At 50.5% G+C, this 23524-nt stretch overlaps 3 protein-coding genes across 3 annotated transcripts; 2 read left to right on the top strand and 1 right to left on the bottom strand.

Annotated features, from left to right (window-relative positions):
* Positions 1-4899: 4899 nt before the first annotated feature.
* On the top strand, positions 4900-5616 carry LOC137807565 (uncharacterized). Its single transcript, XM_068608263.1, has one exon. It carries the CDS (start codon positions 4900-4902, stop codon positions 5614-5616), a length of 717 nt encoding a protein of 238 aa, XP_068464364.1.
* Positions 5617-6603: 987 nt separating this feature from the next.
* LOC137807558 (uncharacterized) lies at positions 6604-6942 on the top strand. The gene has a single exon (XM_068608250.1). The coding sequence runs from the start codon at positions 6604-6606 to the stop codon at positions 6940-6942; it is 339 nt and encodes a 112-aa protein (XP_068464351.1).
* A 5085-nt stretch (positions 6943-12027) lies between these two features.
* Positions 12028-13242, bottom strand: LOC137807549 (uncharacterized). The gene has a single exon (XM_068608238.1). It carries the CDS (start codon positions 13240-13242, stop codon positions 12028-12030), a length of 1215 nt encoding a protein of 404 aa, XP_068464339.1.
* Between the last annotated feature and the right edge of the window lie 10282 nt (positions 13243-23524).

Here is a 23524-nt window from a genome sequence, read left to right as displayed (position 1 = left end):
GAAAGACCATGGAGGGAGCGACGCCGTGGGAAAGCCTCATGACCCGATATCTCGGGAAAGTGATAAAGAGAAAAAAGAGGTGGCTTCAAGGCCATAGTGATGACATCAGGGTAGGGCAGCCTGACTCGTGAAGTACCCCTGCCACCCCAGAGACGCTTTCGGGACAGATTCGACCCAAGAGGAAGGTCATGCCCAGGGTAAGCGGGTGCAGTGTACGAGAGAAAGGCAGATACGCTCTCAAAGTAAGTGGCTAGATACTTGGGGCATGAGTTCGCACCCAAAAAGTCACCCCTAGCGCAGTAGCACTCCCAAGCAGGAGGACTCACACGTAGAGACGTCCCCAGATGGGCAGAAACGCCCCCAGATGGGGTCATGGCGTCGTGAGGCCCTCCACGTGTACGACAGCCATGCCGGAATAGAAACACCCTCTAGTCAGGTGCCAGGTAATTAAAGATATTCAATACAGTTTCCCTTTCGAGCATTCAGGTACTATTATGGCTTCCTAGTGGTGTTAACGCTTTAATGAGTGCGTTACGTTTCGTAATTAAGCGCTTTAATGAGTGCGTTACGTTTGAGATTAAAAGCGCTTTAAGGCGCTTTAAATGCTGGGGCAGTTTAAATAGCGCTTGGAATGTCGGAAAAAGGGTTGGAACCTTTGGCAAATTTAGGAGAAACTCTCTGGTTGCTTGCCCGTGCATTAAGGTTACGTACAAGTGACTGGAGAATATTTTTGCCTGAAGGAGACAACACACACACCTATACACAGTTTTTTTACCACCTTCAAAGTGCCACACGCGGTGCTCAGATACGCGGGTGGACAGTTTTTTGGTGTTTCTTGCTGGCTGACTTGAGCGTCAGAGTGCACACGGCCGCTAGGGCGCCTCTTTGTCCCCTTTTTTGCAGGAATCCGCGGGCAACCAGCGGGAAGGAGACCCCAGCTGACGATTGAGGTCGTGCACGAAGACGTCCCGGTCAACCGGACGGAACAGAAAACGTAGCGCATTTAAGACGTTGAAACGCTCGGGAGCCATTATAGTACCTGGATGCTCGAAAGGGAAACTGTATTGAATGACTTTTAATTACCTGGCACCTGACTGAAGGGTGTTTCTATTCTGGCATGGCTGTCGTACACGTGGAGGGCCTCACGACGCCATGACCCCATCTGGGGACGTTTCTACGTGTGAGTCCTCCTGCTGGGGAGTGTTACTGCGCTAGGGGTGACTTTTTGGGTGCCAACTCATGCCCCCAATTATCTAGTCACTTACTTTGAGAGCGTATCTGCCTTCCTCTCGTATCCTGTACCCGGTTGCCCTGGGCGTGACCTTCTTCTTGGGTCGTATCTGTCCCGAGGGCGTCTCTTGGGCGGCAGGGGTACTTCACGAGTCAGGCTGCCTTACACTGATGCTTTCACTATGGCCTTGAAGCCACCTTTTCCTTCTCTTTATCACTGCCCCGGGTTATCGGGACCTGAGGCCTTCCCACGGCGTCGCTCCCTCCATGGTCTTTCCTACCCATGGGTATCGGGGAACCACACCGTGATTGCCTTGCTTTAGCACTGTTTGATCTGGCGAAACCCTGGTTGGGCGACGCCTTCACTAGGCGATGCCTTGCCTTGGCGACGCTTCCTCTTGGCGTCTCTCCACCTAGGCGACGCCTTGCGTTGACTTTGACTCTCCAGCCGTTGACTTTGACCTTGACTTAGTCAACACCCGGATACGGGACGGTACAAGGACTATCAACAAGTGATTCTACTCTAAGAGTTCTACGGATGGCTAAAAAAAGAGGATGATGAGCCACTATTTCCCTTTCAATGTCACGCCTAGACACAAGGAGTGTAGGCTTAGAACTCTTATCTTTTTTATCTTTTTTATCTTTTTCACTCTCCCTCTTTTTCTTCATGATAACTTGGTCCTCATGGACTTCTCTTGGAGAGAGAGATTTTAAAGTAACCTTGTGACCATGGAATTCAAAAGATAGTTTGTTGGTAAAGCCATCATGTAAAACTTTTCTATCAAATTGCCAAGGCCTTCCCAAAAGAACATGAGTGGCTTCCATGGGCACAACATCACATAATACCTCATCTTTGTATTTTCCAATGGAGAAATGGATGAGGACTTGTTTATTGACAATTATTTCTCCTACTTCACTAAGCCATTGTAATTTGTAGGGCTTTGTATGAGAGATAGTAGGCAATCCAAGCTTATCTACTTGTACCTGTTTGGAGAAATGGGGCCCAGGCACGGTCGGTTGACGTAATGAGATTGCTGACGTGTCGATCTTCTTCTCCTTCAGTCGGTCGTTCCTTCTTGGTGTCTCCTTCGGTCGGGCGGGGGAGGGTACCTGCGAAGGCACTCCGACGCTCAAGTAAGTATGAGATTCTAAGCGCGGTTTCGTAAGTGAATGAAAACGTACCTTTCTCTGGCTTGAGCACAGTATTTATAGGATTGCCTAATGGGCTTTCTATCCCTTGGGCTCAGGGTGGTTATGGATATGTCTTGCCAGTCGTGCTCCGGAATACCCGGGAAACATATCTTCTTTAAACGCATATTCCTTATTCTTCGGAGGTGTATCTTAACCACCTTAGCTTGTCACATAAATGCCCTTACATTTATTGTGCATTAGGTCGGTCGGTCACGTGCGTTCGTCCGATGCCTACCGGTACACTACTACTCTTGTACTAGCCACATTTGCACAACTACCCCCATCCACCATCAAGGAACAAATGTTGTTTTGAATAAGACACCTTGTATGGAAAATATTTTCCCTTAGACTTTCATCAAAAGGTTGTGAAACTTGTCCAAGAAGTCTTCTCACAACTAACAAGTCCCCTTCAAGTGGACATTCACTCTCTTCCTCACTAGATGCATGAGAATGCAATGAATGCTTAGGAGAATCCGAATCATGCTCACTAACTACAATGCCCTCATGCATGTACATACTTCGTTTGGAAGGACAATTTGCAGCAATATGACCATAACCCATACATTTAAAGCATTTAGTATTAGATGTTCTAGTGGGAGACTTAGGTCTAGAAGTTGATGGCTTAGATTCCTTGGGTTTGAAAGAAGAATCTTTGGAAGGATGTTTAGAAAAAGAAGTTTTGTTTCTCCAAGACTTGGAGTAGTATCCATCATTGAAAGTATTTTTAAAACAGTTTTTCTTAGCAAGTTGGGCTTCCACCTTCATTGCAAGATGAACTAAAGAGCCCAATGATGAATACTCTCTTAACTCAACAATGTCTTGAATATCCTTCCTAAGACCACTCACAAACCTAGCAACCATGGCTTCTTCACTTTCTTCTAATTCAATTTTAAGCACAAGCGTCTCAAGCTCCTTATAATATCCATCCACATTTAGCGTGCCTTGTTGAAACCGTTGGAGTCTCAACATGAGGTCTTTCCTAAAATGTGGGGGCACAAACCTAGCGCGCATATGATCCTTCAAAGAGTTCCAAGAGTCCACGGGAGGACCCTTGTGATAGATAATGTCCTTTACAATTCCATGCCACCATTTCATGGCATAATCACTAAACTCTAGGGTGGCTAGCTTAAGCTTATGCTCATCTTGGATCTCATGGATCTCAAAAATTTGTTCACACTTAGCCTCCCAATCTAAATATACATTTGGATCACTAGAACCATTAAAACAAGGTAGCTTGACCGAAGGAAGCTTGGACTTTGCATCATGATAGAAGCCATTGCCGTAGTGAATTCTTTCCCCTTGGTGATGATGTCTTTGTCCATGGACTTGGGGTGGAGTTCTCCTTCTCCTATGCTCATCTTCACGGCCAACATCATTGGAAGAAGCTCTTGTTGAAGGTCTATGATGCTCATCATGAATTGAATGAGATGGTCTAGCTTGTTGCACCTCCATCTTTTGCAATTTCTCCTCCAACCGTCTAATGGTTCTTTGAGCTTCATGTAATTCACCAAGGATTGAAGCTTTGGAAGGAGAATTCTGCTTGTAGGATGCATCACTTGAAAATCCAGCCATTTGTAATTAAAAACAGCAAACACACAAAAACAGCAAGAACACCAAACCAAAACTCAAGAACACAAGCTAACAAAAAACAATTGAAAGAGAAGGAAGGAAGGAGAAGAGAATGCTCATGAGGATGGAAGGATGATGGATGAACTCGCCACTAGAAGTGTGGAATGCTCCTAGATAAGAGTGATGCCGCCACTTGAGGACTCCATTGATCCATCAAGATAAGACTAGAGAAGAAGGCTCCAAAAGCTCTCCAAAGTTCACTCAAAATTTGAGTAGAGTTTTCTTAGATTAATTCCAATCTGAATTTTACAAAGAGAGCACCTCTATTTATAGCCTAAGGTGCTGAAAATGCAAGCTAAACAATTTCAAAATTCCCTCCTAAAACATTCTAGAACCGGCGCCTATTTGCAAAGCATTCACTTTGGCACCTCCTATTCTACTCCTACACCTATCTACTAATACACCCCCCTCCTAAAGCTCCTAACTAAAGCCTAAAAGATGCTATAACAAAAGAGGTTTCTAATGTTTCCCTCTAAGCACCTTCAACTAAAGAAATTACAAAAAGAGAAAATAAATGTCCTCTAACTCCTAAAGCTTTGAACATGCTTCTTGTAATCCTTTGAGGTGGGCTTTGACCTCCATGGGCGTCCTTCATTTGTGCCTCTACGTCTTCTTGATCTTGTTGATTGGCCTCCATGTCCTCTTGAGCTTGATCTCCATCAAGCAGCTTTCCTCAAGTTGAAAGAGTACTTGGCGACACCACCCGTGCTTTGCAAACCAGTGGCAGGAGTGCCCCTCCGACTATACTTTGTGGTAACAGAGCGGGCCATCAGTTCTGTGCTAGTCCAGGAGCAGGACCAAGTACAGAGGCCCATCTATTTTGTGAGTAAGGCCTTGCAAGGCCCATAGATGAGGTATCAGTCGCTGGAAAAGGCAGCATTGGCCGTGGTATTCTCGACCAGGAGGCTCCGCCACTACTTTCACGGTTTTACAGTAGTGGTGATGACGAACCTCCCCATCCAGAACGTGCTGCAGAAACCTGATGTTGTTGGAAGGATGGTTCGCTGGGCGGTGGAGCTGTCAGAGTTTGACATCCAGTACGAGCCCAAAGGATCTATCAAAGGACAGGTATATGCGGATTTCGTTGCTGAGCTCTCACCCGGAGGCGACCAAGAGGTGGAGTCAGGATCACAGTGGTTGCTCTCAGTCGATGGCTCCTCCAATCAACAAGGAAGTGGAGCAGGAATAGTCTTGGAGGGACCTAATGGTGTGCTGATCGAGCAAGCTCTACGTTTCGCTTTTAAAGCGAGCAATAACCAAGCTGAGTATGAGGCATTGATCGCAGGGATGCTCCTGGCCAAGGAGATGGGCGCACAGAACCTCTTGGTAAAGAGTGATTCACAGCTGATCACAGGGCAAGTCTCGGGAGAATTTCAAGCTAAGCACCCACAAATGGCGGCGTATCTGAGGTATGTCCAGCTGCTGAAAGGAGCATTTAGCGCTCTTGAGCTAGTACATATCCCAAGGGAGCAGAATGCCAGAGTTGACCTACTTGCCAAGCTGACTAGCTCAGGCAAGGGGGGCAGACAGAGGACAGTAATCCAAGAGACGCTCAAAGCTCCGTGAAAATTCGTGGAAGATAATAGGGTGGACGTCCTCCATATTTGTACAGCGAGAGGGAGACCGAGGAGTCATCGTTCTTTGACTCAAGATACGATGAAGGCACCCCGCATCAGCACATATGCGGACGCACCTGAGGAAGGAAAGCATACACAGATATATACTTTGGCCGAGGGAGACACTTGGATGACACCATACAGGCGGTACCTAGCGGATGGGATTCTCCCAGCGGAACCAGAAGAAGGCAAGAAGATTAAGAGGAACGCTACAAGATATACCCTGGTAGACGGGATATTGTTCAGACACGGGTTCACACACCCGATCCTGACATGCGTAAGCGGCGACGAGTGCACTAGGATAATGGCTGAACTCCACGAAGGTATTTGCGGGAGCCACGTGGGAGGAAGGTCTTTAGCTTCTAAAGTGATACGTGATGGCTTCTACTGGCCAACAGTGAAAGAGGATTGCGTGCGGCACGCCCAGCGTTGCAAGCAGTGTCAAAGGCACGCTGATTGGCACAAGGCGCCACCAGAGGAGTTGAGATCCATATATAGTCCATGTCCCTTTCATACGTGGGGAATCGACATCCTAAGCCCATTCCCACTGGCGATAAGACAGATGAAGTACTTGATCGTCACCATTGAATACTTCACCAAATGGATAGAGGCAGAGCCCGTGGCCCAGATTACTGCGCACAAGGTGCAACACTTTGTTTGGAAGAACATCGTGTGTCGCTTCGGTATGCCTAGGCGGCTGGTGTCCGACAATGGCACCCAGTTTGCAAGCCAACAGCTGAGAAACCTGTGCGCAGAGGTAGGCATCAAGCAAGTGTTTGCATCAGTCGAACACCCTCAGACGAATGGACAAGTAGAGTCAGCGAATAGAGTTTTGCTGAGAGGGCTGAAGAGAAGATTAGAGAAAGCTAAAGGGGCGTGGGCAGAGGAAGTGCCAAGGATTGTATGGGCGTACCACACCACACCCCAATCCGCCACCATGGAAACGCCTTTCAGTCTAGTATATGGGTCAGACGCGATGATCCCAATTGAGATCCACGAAAGCTCGCCACGTTACCAGAATTTTGTGGCTGAAGAGTCCAATGAAGAAAGGCGAGTGAACCTAGACTTACTAGACGAAGCCAGGGAGGAAGCAAGAATAAAGGCCGAGGCAGTAAAGAGAAGAGTGGAGCGACAGTATAGCTCCAAGGTGAAGCCGCGGCAATTCCAGGTTGGTGACTTAGTCATGAGGAAGGCTCACCCATATGAGCTAGAGAATAAGTTATCTCCCAAATCGATCGGACCCTTCAGAGACACCAAAGCCAAGGGGAATGGTTAATCTAGAGACTTTGGAAGGAGGTCCCATTCCACGCAGCTGGAATGCGGCCAATTTGAAATTTTATTTCAGTTAAGTTATGACGGTTAAGAGTAAAATACAAGTTGTAAAGGGGACACTCTTTTTCCCTCTCGGGGGTTTTTAATGAGGTCACCCAAGTAAAAAAAAAAAAAAAAGTTCAAGAAAACTTTGTCTTAGTTTTTTCTCCTCCCACTCAAAGTGTAAGACCAAAGGTTAAAGAAATAAAAGACAAAGACCCAAGGCGGCGTCAGACGTCGCCAAGGAAGGGGCGTCGCTAAAATGAGATATCGCCAAGGTGGGACATCGCCAAGATGAGGCGTCGCCAAGATGAGGCGTCGCCAATATGAGGCATCGCCAAGATGGGGCGTCGCCAAAATGAGATGTCGCCAAGGTAGAACATCGCCAAGATAAAGAGTGGCCAAGGTGAGGCGTCACCAAACGTAAGCATCGCCAAATAGGGAGCAGACATCAGAATTCGAAAGCAAGTAGTAAGAACACGTGTGTGCGCCTAGAAGTCAAGATGACAGGTATGTTCAACACAAGGTGCAATTCGGGAGCTTAGTCCCTGGGCAGGGGTTAAGGGATTCCTTCGGGACGCCCCCTCCTCAGGTATGAATAGCTAGCCCCGGTATCAGATGTTCGATAAGGTAAAATCCGGGAGTTTAGTCCTTGAGCAAGGGTTAAGGGATTCCTTTGGGACGCCCCCTCCTCAAGTATGAATAACTAGCCCCGGTATCAGATGGGAACACTTCACCTTGGTGTTTTTAGACACCCTAAGGACGATACGGCACTGCTGTAACAGGCCTCTCCTCAGGCGTGGGCACCAAGCACCAAAGAGATAAGGGACAAGCCGCCTCGGTGTTTGAGACACTCCATGGACGATACGGCGTTGTTATACAAGCCTCTCCATGGGCGTGGGCACCGAAGCGCGACTTTGTCCCAAGTGTTAGACACGCTAAGGACACCCAGAGCAGGTCTCTCCTCGAGCGTGGACACTCCGTACAGATGAAATAAGCCCTCCTAAACACAATGGAGGGGAGGGTTGGAGGTAACGCACGCAACGTGACAGAGGAAGCAAAAGTAGACGCAAGCATGCAAAGATAAAATGGGCAGTGCTTAGACATAAACCAAAGTGTAAATCAAGAGTTAGGGTTACAGATAAAGTTCGTGATAACTACAAATTAGACAAAGGGCAATCATGTACACGCCCGATATTCGTATGAAAAGCGAAATCAGGCCACCCTTTAGTGGCCTCCGGAGTCTAAACAGGATGATGATGAAGCCCCGTCCTCGGACCTCAACGCCTGGTCCAGCAACGACCTTTGTTGCCGGTCTATCTTCGAACCTGCACCAAGAGAGACAAGCATGGTGAAAGACGAGCACAAACTTCGGCAGCGTAAGATAAATCATGCAAGAACCCAACAAGGGCGAAGAATGGGAGGTTATGAGGAAATCTCTAGTACATATGTATTTCTCCAAGGCCTCAGCATTGTACTCCAGACTTATCAGGGCGGCAGCGTCAAAACCCCCTGCCCCCGCCAAGATCCGACAAGCTTCCTGGTCGTTCGAAGGCAACCTCTTAAGAGGCTTGGACTTCAGAGCTCTCGTCTCTTTCACCCATTACAGTGGAAAGCCATCAAGGGCGGAGGGCACGAGGTCGGAATAGCAAACCTTAAAGAACTTGCCCTTCCACCCTGTGAAGGAGTGCTGGAAGGGGGTTAAGAGGACCCTGCCGGGAACGTTGCTGAGGGTCACCCAAAGGTTGTTTCTTTGCCTCTTCACCTCGAAGAAGTGAAGGAAGATGTCCACAGAGGGTGCACACCCCAGGAAACCAAACAGTATGTCGAAGGCTTTGACGAAAGCCCAGCTGTTAAGGTACAGCTGGGCTGGGGCAGCATTGATTTCCGTTAACAGTTCCCTCTCGAACCTAGAGAAGGGCAGGCGCACGCCGACGCTCTTAAAGACTACCTGATAAAAGTAGAAAAAAGGGACCCCGTTGTTGGCCCGCTCGTCCCCACACACCGGCTCCCATAAGGTGCAAGGAAGCACGGCGATATCGTCATCATGCCTCTTCGCGAAGGCACGGTGATCATAGGTACTCGGGTCCCTCACATGTTCCCTCCGGGCCCTAACGGAAAGTAAGCTAGAACACTCGTCGAGAAGTTCGCGCGAAGCCCACGCGTAAAGATCCTTAGGGTTTACTCTAGGGGAAGGAGGATTGGTAGACATGTTGGCACAAGCTGTAAGTAAAGGAACTAAAAGATCAAAGAAGAAAGATTCGGTAGAAGTGCAGAAGGGAAGTGTCAACGAGAAAAGAACGCAGGAAGAACTCTTTGGAAGGAAGAGGAACGGTGCGAAGAAGATGCGAAAACACAGAAACGATGAGTGCAAGTACGGGATTTCAAAGACCCAAACATTACTGTACCGTCCCGTATCAGAGCGTTGACTAAGTCAAAGTCAACGACTGGAAAGTCAAAGTCAACTCAAGGTGTCGCCCAGGTGTAGAGACGCCAAGGCAAGGCGTCGCCTGGGTGGAGGCGTCGCCCAACCAGGGCATAGCCAGATCAAACAGTGTAAAAGTAAGGCAATCACGGTATGGTTCCCCGATACCCATGGGTAGGAAAGACCATGGAGGGAGCGACGCTGTGGGAAAGCCTCAGGACCCGATATCTCGGGAAAGTGATAAAGAGAAGGAAAAGGTGGCTTCAAGGCCATAGTGATAGTACTAGTGAAGGGCAGCTTGACTCGTGAAGTACCCCTGCCGCCCCAGAGACGCCTTCGGGACAGATACGACCCAAGAGGAAGGTCACGCCCAGGATAACCGGGTGCAGGGTGCGAGAGGAAGGCAGATACGCTCTCAGAGTAAGTGGCTAGATACTTGGGGCATGAGTTGGCACCCAAAAAGCCACCCCTAGCGCAGTAGCACTCCCAGCAGGAGGACTCACACGTAGAAACGTCCCCAGGTGGGCCGAAGCGCCCCAGATGGGGTCATGGCGTCGTGAGGCCCTCCACGTGTACGACAACCATGCCGGAATAGAAACACCCTCTAGTCAGGTGCCAGGTAATTAAAGATATTCAATACAGTTTCCCTTTCGAGCATTCAGGTACTATTATGGTTCCCGAGCGTTTCAACGTCTTAAATGCGCTACGTTTCGTAATTAAGCGCTTTAATGAGTGCGTTACGTTTGAGATTAAAAGCGCTTTAAGGCGTTTTAAATGCTGGGGCAGTTTAAATAGCGCGGAGAATGTTGGAAAAAGGGTTGGAACCTTTGGCAAATTTACGAGAAACTCTCTGGTTGCTTGCCCGTGCTTTAAGATTACGTACAAGTGACTGGAGAATATTTTTGCCTGAAGGAGACAACACACACACACATATACACAGTCAATTCACCACCTTCAGAGTGCCACACGCGGTGCTCAGACACGGAGGTGGACAGATTTTGGTGTTTCTTGCTGGCTGACTTGAGCGTCGGAGTGCACACGGCCGCTAGGGCGCCTCTTTGTCCTCTCTTTTTTGCAGGAATCCACAGGCAACCAGTGGGAAGGTGTCCCTAGCTGACGGTTGAGGTCGCGCACGAAGACGTCCCGGTCAACCGGACGGAACAATTACAGTTGAGGCGCCAAAGGACACGAAAAGGGGCACCGCGCGATCGAGCCACGTGTCAAGAGATTGGAGGACGACCCTTAGCGTCACTTTTTCTCGTTCAGAGAGTGTCATATCGACAGAGTCCACGAGGGTACGACGTGCCGGCAAAGAAGAGAATATCATGTCAAAAGCTCAGAAAATGTCAAGATCAAATCGAGCAGGGGAACGTCCCATCAGCAGTATGGAAAATGCCACATGAATAATGGGCGAGACCTTAGTCTTTTCGCTGAGGCAAATGTCCCGTCCCCGGGCGTTGACCAGAGTCAAAGTCAAAGTCAATGTCAAGGCCAAAGTCAACAGATTGACCGCACCAGGCGTCGCCAAAATAGGGCGTCGCCAAGATAGGGCGTCGCCAAGATAGGACGTCGCCAAGATAGGGCGTCGCTAGAAGGAGGCATCGCCAAGATGAGGCGTCGCCAGTATAAGACGCGGATGGCGTTGCCAGTATAAGGCACTGATGGCGTCGCCCCCCGATACCCACGGGTAGGAAAGACTGTGGAGGGGACGAAATCGCCAGAAGCCAAGCAAGTCATCAGCAGGGTTACTCCCCGATACCCATGGAAAGGAAAGACCATGGAGGGAGTGACCCCACGGGAGGCTTCAGGCCCGCCTAGTGCTTGGTGTTGTTAGACACCCTGAGGACGATACGGCGCTGCTGTAATAGGCCTCTCCTCCGGCGTGGGCGCCAAGCACCAAGGGTTAAGGGACAAGTTGCCTTGGTGTTTAAGACACTCCATGGACGATACAGCGTTGTTATACAGGCCTCTCCATGGGCGTGAGCACCAAAGCGCGACTTTGTCCCAAGTGTTCAGACACGCTAAGGACACCCAGAGCAGGTCTCTCCTCGAGCATGGACACTCAGTACAGATGAGATAAGCCCCCCTCGCCCTTGAGCGACGTCGAGGCCAGAGAAGAAACGAGACCCCTCCCCCTTTTTCCCATCTTGAAGTGATGGAAGAACCAGCTGTGCCTTTGGCAGTAAGTGCCTGAGGGCTCGAAACAAGCAAGTAGAAAGCCAATCGAAGGCTTTCATGAGCCCAGAGGGTCGGGGAGACTCGAAGAATAAGAAGAAGAAGAAGCGTGAAAGCGCGAGATGCCGAAGACAAGAAAAATACGAGGGCCAAGTGAGGCTCTAAGAGCAGAGATAGCAATCCAATGGCATTCGGTTTCTGAGGAATGAGCAAGCAATAAAGCGGAGATTAATAGTGAAAGTAAAGCATAGATTGCGTTCCCCGTAAATGTACAGAAGGGTCAAGTCTATGAATGTTGAGATATTTACAAATCACCAAAGCAAAGGAAAAGACAAGAAGTAAAAATGGAAGCTGAGGGCCTGCAGTTCAATCGTCCAGATCAAGAGGCACCACCTTTCCATCAACGATGTGGCTGGTAGGATCGCAGTTCGAGACGTTGATCCCTGGGTTCTAGCAAGATGCTTGAGCCAGGGCCTCCTTGAAGCCTTCATCGAACACGCCCGCCATCTCGTTGGTGAGCTCCTGGTTTGCCCTCTCCAGCTCATTAATCCTGGAATCCTTGGACGCCAACTGCTTGTCCAAGAACTCCTTCCCCACCTGGAGCTTGTTGGCTTCAGTGTGGAGCCTCTTACACTCAGCTTGGAGAAGGTCGAGGGCCTCGACCTTTTCCGCCAGGACACCCTCAGCCTCGGTCAGCTTCTGCCCCCGAGCAGCATACAGCTCTTCAATTTCTTTCCGCTGCACTTCGAAGGCACGAACCACCTCTTGGAGGCCAATGTTCTGGATTTGGTGGTAGGTGAAGTGGGCCAGCAGGTCCGCATACGCTTGTTCGATCTCATTTGCATATGCTTCGGCCCCCTCTTTGGCCTCTTGGGTCATCTCCAGTGAAGCTTGGTGAGCTTCCTCCCTAAGCCCCCAAGCCTGTTTCTCCTCCTTCAGTGCCCTCACCTCCTTTTTCAGCCTTTGGAGGGCCTGCCTCCCCGTTGCGATGCTCTGGGCCTGGGAGCGCCAGTCGAGTGCTATCGCCAGGAAGGCCCCCATGTAGAAGGGCATGCCTTCTCCCCTGTTGGGGTTCCCTGGCGACATCCCCTCGGTGAATCCCCGCGCCAACTGCCTGTAGATGGGGCGAGGGATCAGAATCTCAGAGGGAGAAGGAACAGAAGCAGGCGCAGGAGGGGCTGAACCTGAAGCTGCAGCTCCTACAGGCAGTGGTAGTGTCGGAGGAACAGACTCAGCCCCTTCCTCTCGTTCTTCTTGGACTGTTTGAGGTGGAGGCGACGTGGCACTTGGAGGGCTGTCCCTTAGGGAATCCACGCCACCTGGAGACGCGGTTGGTAGGGTAGGGACCCTAGTAGCCCTCCTCTTTTTGAAGACCAAGCCGCCATCTGAGTCTTTGCTATCAGAGGTTATCTCCAGCACCCTTTTCCCTTTATCTGGGGATGCTGGAGCACATGTTAACGTCGCGGCCAGTGGGACCGCATCAATGGGAGAAGGGGAGGTAGGAGTTTGGTATGTTTGGGGAGAGGATGGTGGAGATGGTAGGGAAGTGACCGGCCCGGGGGAAGTAGTGGGAGGCACGTTGAGGGCGAGGGAGCCCCCACCTCCCTTGGCGGGTTTTATTTGCTTTAAGGACTTGGCAAGTGTGCGGCGCCTTGAAGAGTCCATTATCGAGCCTGCACCAGTCAGAATAACCAAGCAAAGATTAACTCGGGTGAGAAAGAATGAAAGCACATGCAGGCAAACCACTGAAGTTCAAGCAATTCAAGTAAGTTCACATAACCTCAACGGTTCTCCAAGCATATTCAAACAAGACCAAGTTAGTGCAAGCAAGTTCGAGCAGATGTAATCAAAAGCAATTACCGAAGTAGGTGGAAAGGCCGTGGGCCTTGAACTCGTTGGCAATAAGCTTGGCGGTGTCGAAGACCACCCCGAGCCCAGCTAAGACCTTGCATACCTCCCTGTCAGCGGAGTCAAGTTCATCCAAGGCCTTGGGCTTGGTCGATATGGGCTTCTCCGACCAGTACAGGGGAAAGCCCTCCAGTGCAGTGGGATCGAATTTAGTGGCGCGCACCTTGAAGAACTTTCCCTTCCACCCCTTCAATGAGTTTTGGAAGAGGGTGAGGATGATGCGACCGGCAACGCCGAAGAAGCTCATCCAGAGACTCTTGCCCTGCTTCTTCACCTCAAAGAACTGAAGAAAGACGTCCACTGAGGGGGGGATGCCCAGGTACCCGCAGAGAATTTGGAAGGCCCTTACGAACGCCCAGCTGTTGGGGTGAAGCTGGGCAGGGGCAGTGTTGATCTCAGTGAGTATCTCCCTTTCGAAAGGAGTAAAGGGAAGGCGCAGACCCACTCGTTTAAACACCATTTGGTAGATGAAGAAGAAAGGGCTTCCCCAGTAGCCCTTTCGTCTACGCAAACGGGCTCCCCCGGCCTTACACGACATACGAAGATGTGGGAGTCGTGGGTCTTATGGAACGCGTTGAAGTTGTAGAGTGTGGGGTCCCCCCTGTGGGCTTCAACGTCTTCGACAGAGGTTAAGGTGGAGCACTCCACAAGAAGTTCATCGGAGGCCCAGCGGTATTCCGCTTTGTAGTTGGACCTGGGGGTGGAAGAGTAGCAGTAGTCTTGGTTTTTGCCATCGACTCAAGAGCTCAAGAACGAAGAAAAAGAAAGGGTTCAGCGAAAGGGGGTTTGAAGAAGAAAAAGGGGGAAAAAGAGAAACCCTCGACAAACCCTACCCACGCGAGAAAGAGGAGAACGATGGGGGAACAGGGAAACACAAGAACAGTACAACAAGGCAAGAAGATAAACAGTCCCAGGCAGTTCATTCACACATAAAGCAAGGCAGTGAAGAAGAAGAGTCATTGAGGGGGGAAAAATCATACCTTTGAGTATTGGAGTGGTTGGAGATGGAGAGTGTGCAGGAAGAACGAAGATCGCAAAGAGCCTCGAGCGTTCAGAGAAAGAAGATGAACAGTGAAGTGTGAAAGAGAGTGAATGGAACAGTGACTTCGAGCGCGGGCTCTGGGGTAACTTAAACGTTACGAAGGAAGCCCAAAGGATATTAAATAAGGACCGTTCGATAAGTCCACGTGTCGAAGGATTATACGCTCCCTGGGAGCGCAAGAGGCTCTGGATGGTGATCGCGTGATGGGCCACGTGGCGAGCGATTAAGCGTGACCCAAAGCGTCACTTTTCCCGATTCAGAGGATGTCCCGTCAGCCATTAAGAAGATGTCATGTCAACTGCTCAGGGAATGTAACGTCAACTGTTCGGGGAATGTCACGTCAGCAAGAATGACATGTCACCAGAGTGCCACGTGGATTGCGTGGGCGAGGCCTTAGTCTTTTCGCTGTAGACAAGTCATCAGCTCAAGACTGGGGGGCTTGTGTACCGTCCCGTCCCTGGGCGTTGACTAAAGTCAAAGTCAAAGATACGGTGGGACCCCGTGAGGGGCCCGAGGAAGAAGGATGAGGCTTCGCCAAGAAGAAGAGGCGTCGCTAGTAGAGGGGAGTCGCCAGTATAAGGCGCTGATGGCGTCGCCAATATAAGGCACTGATGGCATCGCCCCCCAATACCCACGGGTAGGAAAGACTGTGGAGGGGACGAAATCGCCAGAAGCCAAGTTAAAGAGAAGAGAAAGATGGCTTTAAGGCCGCAGTTATAATACTAATAGAGGTGGCTTCAAGGCCATAGTTCCAATACCAGTGGGGAGTATCCTGGCTCGTGAAGCCCACGTCACCTCAGGGTGATCCTTGGGATAGTTACGACCCAAGAGAGGGTCATGCCCAAGGATGAACCAGGTGCGTGGTGCGAGAGGAAGGTAGATACACTCCCAGGGTGAGTGGCTAAAACCTGGGAGGCATGAGTTGGCACCCAGAATGTCACCCCCTGCGCCAGCGGCACTTGGAGAAGGGGGGAACTCACGCGACAGAATGTCCCTAAGATTGGGATACGGCGCCATGAGGCCCTCCACGTGTGATAGTAATCAAGTCAGCGAAAGGCTAGTGAGTCAGCGAGAAGTTAGCGAAGGCAGTAAATGAGGGAACATTAATGTTTCCTCATCAGGTATGTTTTTATTCAAGTTAACGTTTCAAACGCATTAAAAACACTTTAAATGCCTCCATTAAAGGTTTTAAGGAAACGTGTTAAATGCGCCTTAAAGCACCTTAAATGCACTTTAAGACGTGTTTAATGCAGGGTGGCATTAAAGGGTTTTTGAACGTTCAAAGCAAGGATCGGACTTTTGGCAAATTTTTCCCAGAACACACTCTAGTTGTTTGCTCGAGCCCTGAGGCTACGCACAAGGGACTAGAGAAGGATTGTTTGCCAGAACTAGAAAACAGCACACAATGTACAGTTCTTTACCACCTTCAGAGTGCCTTTCACGGTGCTTCGATACGAAGGTGCATAGTTTTGGTGTTTCTTGTTAGTTGACTTGAGCGTCGGAGTGCAAACGGCCGCTAGGGCACCCATTTGTTCACTTCTTTGCAGGTGTTCGCAGATTACCAGAAAGGGGTGACCTAGCAGACGGGCAAGGTTGCACAGAAAGACGTACCCAGGTCAACCGGCAGGAACAACTTTCAACCTAATACTAAAGGTTACCTTTTCTTAAATTTAACTAAGCATACCATTAAGGTCTCAAGAAACATTGTCTTTCATGAAAATCATTTTCCATACAATTTGAATCATGATTCTCAACAACATCCCAACAATTTATCCCTTCCTCTTCCCCCTAACTATGATTCGAATTGTGATTTTTTCTTTGATCCGACTTCTATGGAGATTCCAAACACTCCACCACCTCCTACCACTGCCCTGGATACATGGACACAGCCAAGACGCTCATCACGTTCACGACGACCCCCTACATACCTGGATGATTTTCACACTAAGCTACCTGTTCCGTCGGGTTGACCTGGGACGTCTTTGTGCGCGACCTCAACCGTCAGCTAGGGACTCCTTCCCACTGGTTACCTATGGATTCCTGCAAAGAAGGACAAAAGGGCGCCTTAGCGGCCGTTTGCACTCCGACACTCAAGTCAGCCAGCAAGAAACACCAAAAAACTATGCACGTCCGTATCGGAGCACCGTGAAGGGTACTCTGAAGGTGGTTAAATGGAACTGTGTCTAGTGTATATTTTTCTCGTTCTGGCAAAGATCTTTCCCTAGTCCCTTGTGCGTAACCTCAAGGCTCGAGCAAGCAACTAGAGTGTCTCTGGAAAATTTGCCAAAAGTTTGAACCCCGTTTCCAACATTCAAAGCGCTATTTAAGCTACTCCCGCATTCAAAGCGCCTTAAAGCGCTTTTAATTGTAAAACGTAGCGCATTCAATTAGCGCATTGAATTATGAAACGTTCAGCGCATTTAAGACGTTAAAAACGCTTGGGAGCATTTATAGTACCTTAAACGCTCGAAATGGAAACTGTATTAAATGACTTTTGTTCCGTCCGGTTGACCGGGACGTCTTCGTGCGCGACCTCAACCGTCAGCTAGGGACTCCTTCCCACTGATTGCCCGTGGATTCCTGCAAAAAAGAGGACAAAGAGGCGCTCTAGCGGCCGTTTGCACTCCGACGCTCAAGTCAGCCAGCAAGAAACACCAAAACTATTCACCTCCGTCTCTGAGCACCGCGTATGGCACTCTGAAGGTGGTAAGAAATAATTGTGTACTGTGTATCTGTATTCTCTCTCAGACAAAAATATTCCCGAGTCCCTTGTTCGTAACTAATGAAGCACGAGCAAGCAACTAGAGAGCTCTCGTAAATTTGCAGAAAGTTCGAACCCTTTTTCCAACATTCTCCGCGCTATTTAAACTACCCAAGCATTTAAAGCGCCTTAAAGCGCTTTTAATTACAAACGTAACGCACTCATTAAAGCGCTTAATTAGAAAACGTAGCGCATTTAAGACGTCGAAACGCTCGGGAGCCATTATAGTACCTGAATGCTCGAAAGGGAAACTATATTGAATGACTTTTAATTACCTGGCACCTGACTAAAGGGTGTTTCTATTCTGGTATGGCTGTCGTACACGTGGACGGCCTCACGACGCCATGACCCCATCTGGGGGCGTTTCTACGTGTGAGTCCTCCTGCTTGGGAGTGCTACTGCGCTAGGGGTGACTTTTTGGGTGCCAACTCATGCACCCAAGTATCTAGTCACTTACTTTGAGAGCGTCTCTGCCTTCCTCTTGTACCCTGCACCCGGCTGCCCTGGGCGTGACCTTCCTCTTGAGTCGTATCTGCCCCACAGGCGTCTCTGGGGCGGCAGAAGCACTTCACGAGTCAGACTGCCCTTCACTGGTACTATTACTATGGCCTTGAAGCCACCTTTCCCTTCTCTTTATCGCTGCCCCGTGCTATTGGGACCTGAGGCCTTCCCACGGCTTCGCTCCCTCCATGGTCTTTCCCACCCATGGGTATCGGGGAACCGCACCGTGATTGCCTTGCTTCAGCACCGTTTGATCTGGCGACGCCCTGGTTGGGCGACGCCTTCACCTAGGCGACGCCTTGCCTTGGCGATGCTTCCTCTTGGCGTCTCTCCACCTAGGCGACGCCTTGGGTTGACTTTGACTCTCCAGCCGTTGACTTTGACTTTGACTTAGTCAACGCCCCGGATACGGGACGGTACACAAGCCCCCTAGTCTTAAGCTGAAGACTTGTCTTCAGCGTAAAGACTAAAGCCTTGCCCACGCCGTCCACGTGCCATCCTGATGACGTGTCATTCCCTGCTGACTCAACAATTCTCGAATTGTTGACGTGACGCTTTCTGTACCCTAAGAGTGCTCTTACTGATTGATTTGACCTCCTCTGAAACGAGGATGATAACACCTTTTGAGCTACCCTTGATCGCGTGGCCATCCTTCAGAGACCTTTGCGTTTCCCTTGGGCAATTGATCCTCTGACGCGTGGCACGATCCCACGACCCTCAGTTAGCGCCTCTTGAGTTGCGAAATGTAACGTTTAAGTTACTCCAAACCCCACGCTCACCCTACTGTTACATTCATTTGCTCTGCACTCCGCACTGTTCATCGCCTTCAAAACCCTTTTTCTCTGCAATCGCGATTCTCTCCTTCCTGCACTCTTCTACTGCCTCCATTCCAATAGCAAAGGTACGATTTCGAGTGCTCATGACTCTTCCCTTTCGTCGCATTAGATGATTCATTGAACTGCCTGGGACTGTTGTTATTCGTGCATTACTGCGTTTCTCCACTTCTTCTTCCTCCTCTGGGTTTTCTCGCGTGGGTGATGTTTCCTGGGGCTCTTTCCCCTTCTTGCCATGGCTACACTTGCTAAACCCTTTTTCCTCTCTTCTTTCTCCAGTTATCTATTTTCACCATGACGCGCGCGAACGCGGAGCCTGATTCTTCCCCCACGACCCCCAAGTCCAACTACAAAGCCTTCTACCCCTGGGCCCCCGACGAGCTCCTGAGTGAATGCACCAGCCTGACTTCCTTCCAGGACCTGGAAGTTCACTGGGGGGATCCCCATTTGTACAACTTTAACGCCTTCTACCGCACACACGACGCCCACATATTCGTCCGTCCCGGCAGGCTTGGGGAACCTGTTTGTTTGGACGACAGACCTAGAAAGGGGAAACCCTTCTTCTTCATGTACCAGAGTGTGTTCAAGCGCGTAGGAGTGCGTCTCCCGTTCACTCCCTTCGAACGGGAGCTTCTCACTGAAATCAACACTGCCCCCGCCCAGCTTCATCCCAACAGCTGGGCATTCGTGAGGGGTTTTCAAATTCTTTGTGGACACCTGGGTATTCCCCCTTCTGTAGACGTCTTCCTGCATTTCTTTGAGGTGAAGAAGCAGGGGAAGAGCTTCTGGGTAAGCTTTTCCGGGATCGCGGGAAGGATCCTCCTCTCCCTCTTCCAGAATTCTTACAAGAACTGGAAAGGGAAGTTCTTCAGGGTGTGCAGCGCCAAGCACGATCCCACAACTCTGGATGGCTTTCCTCTTTACTGGACGGAACGCCCTAAATTGCTCAGGGCCAAAACCCTGGAAGAACTATCTCCCGCCGATAGGGAGGTAAGCAAAGCCTTGGCCGGGTTGGGGATCGTTTTTGATACCTTGAAGCTGGTCGCTAGCGAGTAGAATGCTCACGCCCTGACCACCTATTTTGGTAAGGGGCTCTCCCCTCATCTTCCTTGTTGTGAACAGCGTGCTATCGAACGTTTGTTTCTCCGGACTCTTATACTCATTTTATATTGTGCTATATTACTTGCATTTCACGCCTCCATGTGTGTTGTAGTTTTGCATAGCTGCTTTGGTCTTAATTCTTGCTGTTTGGTCTGTCTTGACGTAGGATCGGTGATGGGCGCTTCCAAGACAATGATGCTGGCGAAGGAAATGAAGGAGGCACGCACCGCCAAGGCGGGCGCCTCCTCCACCCTTGCTGCTGATCCGGTTTCCCCACCGACTCTGTCGCCGCCTCCTCCAATCTCCGCCGAGGCTACCTTGAGTTCACCTCCGTCGTCTCCTCACAGCCTTGCAGTACTTCAGACTCCTCGCTCTCCTCTACCCATCGCCGCTGTTCCCCTAGCCGCGGCCTCGTCACCGGCTCCAACCCCCCTTGACAAAGGGAAACGGGTTTTGGAGGTTCTTTCAGATGATGAGGACTCAGAAGGCGTGGCTCCCTTCAGAAGAAGAAAATCTGCGCGGGTTCCTCTTTCGGTAGAGGCGTCGCCCCAGGGAGGGAACCCCTTCATGGATAACCCCCCGAGCGCGACCTCACTCCCCCCCATGACACTCCAAGAGGAAAGGGGCGAAGGCGCCGAATCTGCCCCGCCTCCGCCGCCGGCAGAAACCATTGCTTCCCCTGCTTCCGTCGCTGCCGCCCCTGACTTCATCGCCATCCCTCCTCCGATTATGCATCTAATGAGGGGCTTCAGCGGCGGGACTCTGCCAGAGGGCACCGACAGGAAGGAAGGCATGCCCTTCTACTTGGGGGCCTTCTTAGCGGTGGCCCTTGAATGGCGCGCCCAGACCAGAAACGCGGTTATGCAAGCTCAAACTCTCCAAGCCTTGGAAACAAAGGCGACTACTCTGGAGGAGGAAATGAGGACCCTGGGGCGCCAGAACAAAACTTACCAAACCTCTCTGAAGCAAGCGCAAGAGTCCAAAGCAGAAACTGAGAGGCAACTAGCAGAGGCATTGGAGCTCTAGGCTGGCTTTTTTACTCGTGAAGTCGCCCTCCAAGTCCAGGTAACGGGCCTTCAGGAATTGCTCAAAGCTGATGCAGAAATTCAAAAGGACCTGAAGGATCGTTGCCGTGAGCAGGCTGAGAAGACGGAGCGGATGGAGGGGGAAATGGCCACGCAGGCCAAAGCTATGGACCTTCTCCGGGCTGACTACGACAAGCTACAGGTCGAGGTCAGTCGACTTCGCGTTGAGAAAGAGGCTCTGGAGAAGCAGGTGACCTCTGGGGATGCTGCCGTTGAGGAGCTGGAGAAGGAGAAAAAGTCCCTTATCCAGGAGATGGCGGGTACTTTCGAGGAGGGGTTCCAGGAGGCTCTGACCCAGGTGTCCTGTGAGAACCCTGGCATCAATATATCGAACTGCGACCCCATGCACCATGTCGTCGACGGGAAGGTCGTGCCCATGGACGTGGATGACTGAGCCGCTGCCTCTCAACCGCCATCTTCACTTTCAAGCTTAATTCCTTTATTCTTTACGCTTGCCTTTGACTTTCTCTGTTCAAACTTGTAATTCTTTGCACTATCCGTAGTCTTGCTGCAAATTTGGGTGTTCGTATGATTGCTTTTGTGTCTTTGCCATATACAATTCTGCTTGTGCGATCTTATTCTCATCTTTTGCCTTCTTACGCTTCGGTTGTTCTGTTTGTATCATATTCGCTTCTTTGCTTCGTCGGGCGGCTTTGTATGACCGAGAAAGGTCGCGTGCCAACCCTCACGCCCGTGGAGAGGCTCACCTAGTGACGCCGTATCGTCCACGAGGTGTTTCTAACACTGAAACGGTTCTCTCCCTGATTCTTAGCCCCCGGCGCCCACGCCTAAGGAGAGGCCTGCTACAGTAGCGCCGTATCCTCCCTGGGTGTCTAAAACGTCGAGTGCTTTGGGGGGGGTTTCGTTCCCTCTATGGTCTTTCCTTCCCATAGGTATCGGGGAACACCCTGCCAGCAATTCGCTGGCGTTTGACGATCTTATCTCCCTCCACAGTCTTTCCTACCCGTGGGTATCGGGGAGATAACGCCAGCAACTAACTCTGCCTCCTTCACTTTCGTCTCCGTCCACAGTCTTTCCTACCTGTGGGTATCGGGGGGGCGACCCTGCTAATGTTTGGGTTGACGACGCCTGCGACGTCTCGTGCCGGCGTCGTCCTTTATGTCATTCCAGGCGACGCCTCGGGCATTTCACGCTAGTGTTGCCTCGGGCGTCGTCCCTAATTTGACATTGACTTTGACCTTGGGCTTGGTCGATGCCTGGGGTGGCGAGGAGCTCAAGGTCCTTCCCGTATCTTCCACGAGGCGCTCCTTGTATAGCTGATGGGACGTCCAGTCATTCAACTTGATCCATGTGGCGCTTTCTGTATGGCTTATGGGACATTCAGTCATTTCATTGAGTTCTGACTCCTGCTGTGCCCCTGACCCACTTTCGACGGCGCGTAGTACCACTGGATACTCTATTGACATGATGCTTTCAGATCTTCACCAGTGGTGCCAGGGTCATCTTTTCATCTTGTGCCACGTGGATCAATCGTGCGGTGCATCCATACGCGTCGTTTGGCGCTCTAACCGCTTTATTTAACTCTTCAAACTCTGAAACGATCCTCATCATTTTCCCACTCTTCATAACCTACTTACGTTCTCTCTTCTCGCACCCTTCCTTCTTGCACCCTTTCTTCTTGCACCCTTTCTTTCTCACGAAGGGTTGTTCCAGCAATCTCTCCCCACACCCTTGAAATCCCTGATCTTGTTAAAGAATGTCTTCTCATGCTGCTTCATCCAGGGTCCGTCCCAAGGATTTGTACCCCTGGGCTTCAAGTGAACTTCTTGATGAGTGTTCATGCTTACTCTCTACCAGGGCCATACGGGAGCACAAAGGGGAGTCATGTTCTTATGACCACCGGGCCTTCGCAAGGAGGCACGATGACGATATCGCTGTGCTCCCTTGCACTCTGGGCGAGCCAGTGTGTGGAGACGAACGGGCCAACGACGGGGTCCCTTTCTTTTACTTTTACCAGGTGGTGTTCAAGACCATCGGAGTGCGCCTACCCTTCTCCCGGTTTGAGAAGGAACTGCTGACGGAGATCAACGTTGCTCCGGCCCAGTTGTATCCCAACAGCTGGGCCTTTGTCAAAGCCTTCGACATCCTCTTCGGGTTCCTGGGTTGTGCACCCTCGGTTGACCTCTTTCTTCACTTCTTTGAGGTGAAGAGGCAGAGGCACAACCTCTGGGTGACTCTCAGCAATGTACCTGGGAGAGTCCTCTTCACACCCTTCCAAAGCTCGTTCACCGGGTGGAAAGGCCGGTTCTTCAAGATCTGTCGTACTGACCTCGTTCCCGACGCTCTGGATGGGTTTCCACTGTACTGGGTGAGAGAGGAGAAGGCCCTCAAAGCCAAACCCCTCAAGAAGCTGGCTCCAAGTGGTCAAATAGCTTGCCGGATTCTTGCTGAGGCGGGAGGTTTTGACTCTGCCACGGTGATCAACCTGGAGTTCAACGCTGGGACTCTTGAGAAGTACATATGTAAGACCCACTGCCTTAGAAAACTCGGCCTTCATTGCTTTCTGTATGTGCATGTCTTGCTTCATGGTGTCTCTAACACATCTTCTCCCTTGGTGCAGGTTCGAAAATAAACCAAGAAAAAAGGATACGACTTACTCGAGCTCCGCGGGCTGGGAAAGGGGCTTCGCCTTCCTCCAGTGATAACTCTGATGACCACTGAGGGATGGCTTGTTCGTGTTTTTGCATGATTTGTA

The sequence above is a fragment of the Phaseolus vulgaris genome, chromosome 11 (genome assembly GCF_000499845.2).
Source record: "Phaseolus vulgaris cultivar G19833 chromosome 11, P. vulgaris v2.0, whole genome shotgun sequence".
NCBI classification, from domain to species: Eukaryota; Viridiplantae; Streptophyta; class Magnoliopsida; order Fabales; family Fabaceae; genus Phaseolus; species Phaseolus vulgaris.
This window is presented reverse-complemented; position numbering and strand designations above follow the sequence as displayed.

Excerpts from the sequence above, each read along its gene's own strand:
- LOC137807565 (XM_068608263.1), top strand. The coding sequence starts at position 4,900 with ATGAGGTATCAGTCGCTGGAAAAGGCAGCATTGGCCGTGGTATTCTCG.
- LOC137807558 (XM_068608250.1), top strand. The coding sequence starts at position 6,604 with ATGGAAACGCCTTTCAGTCTAGTATATGGGTCAGACGCGATGATCCCA.
- LOC137807549 (XM_068608238.1), bottom strand. The coding sequence starts at position 13,242 with ATGGACTCTTCAAGGCGCCGCACACTTGCCAAGTCCTTAAAGCAAATA.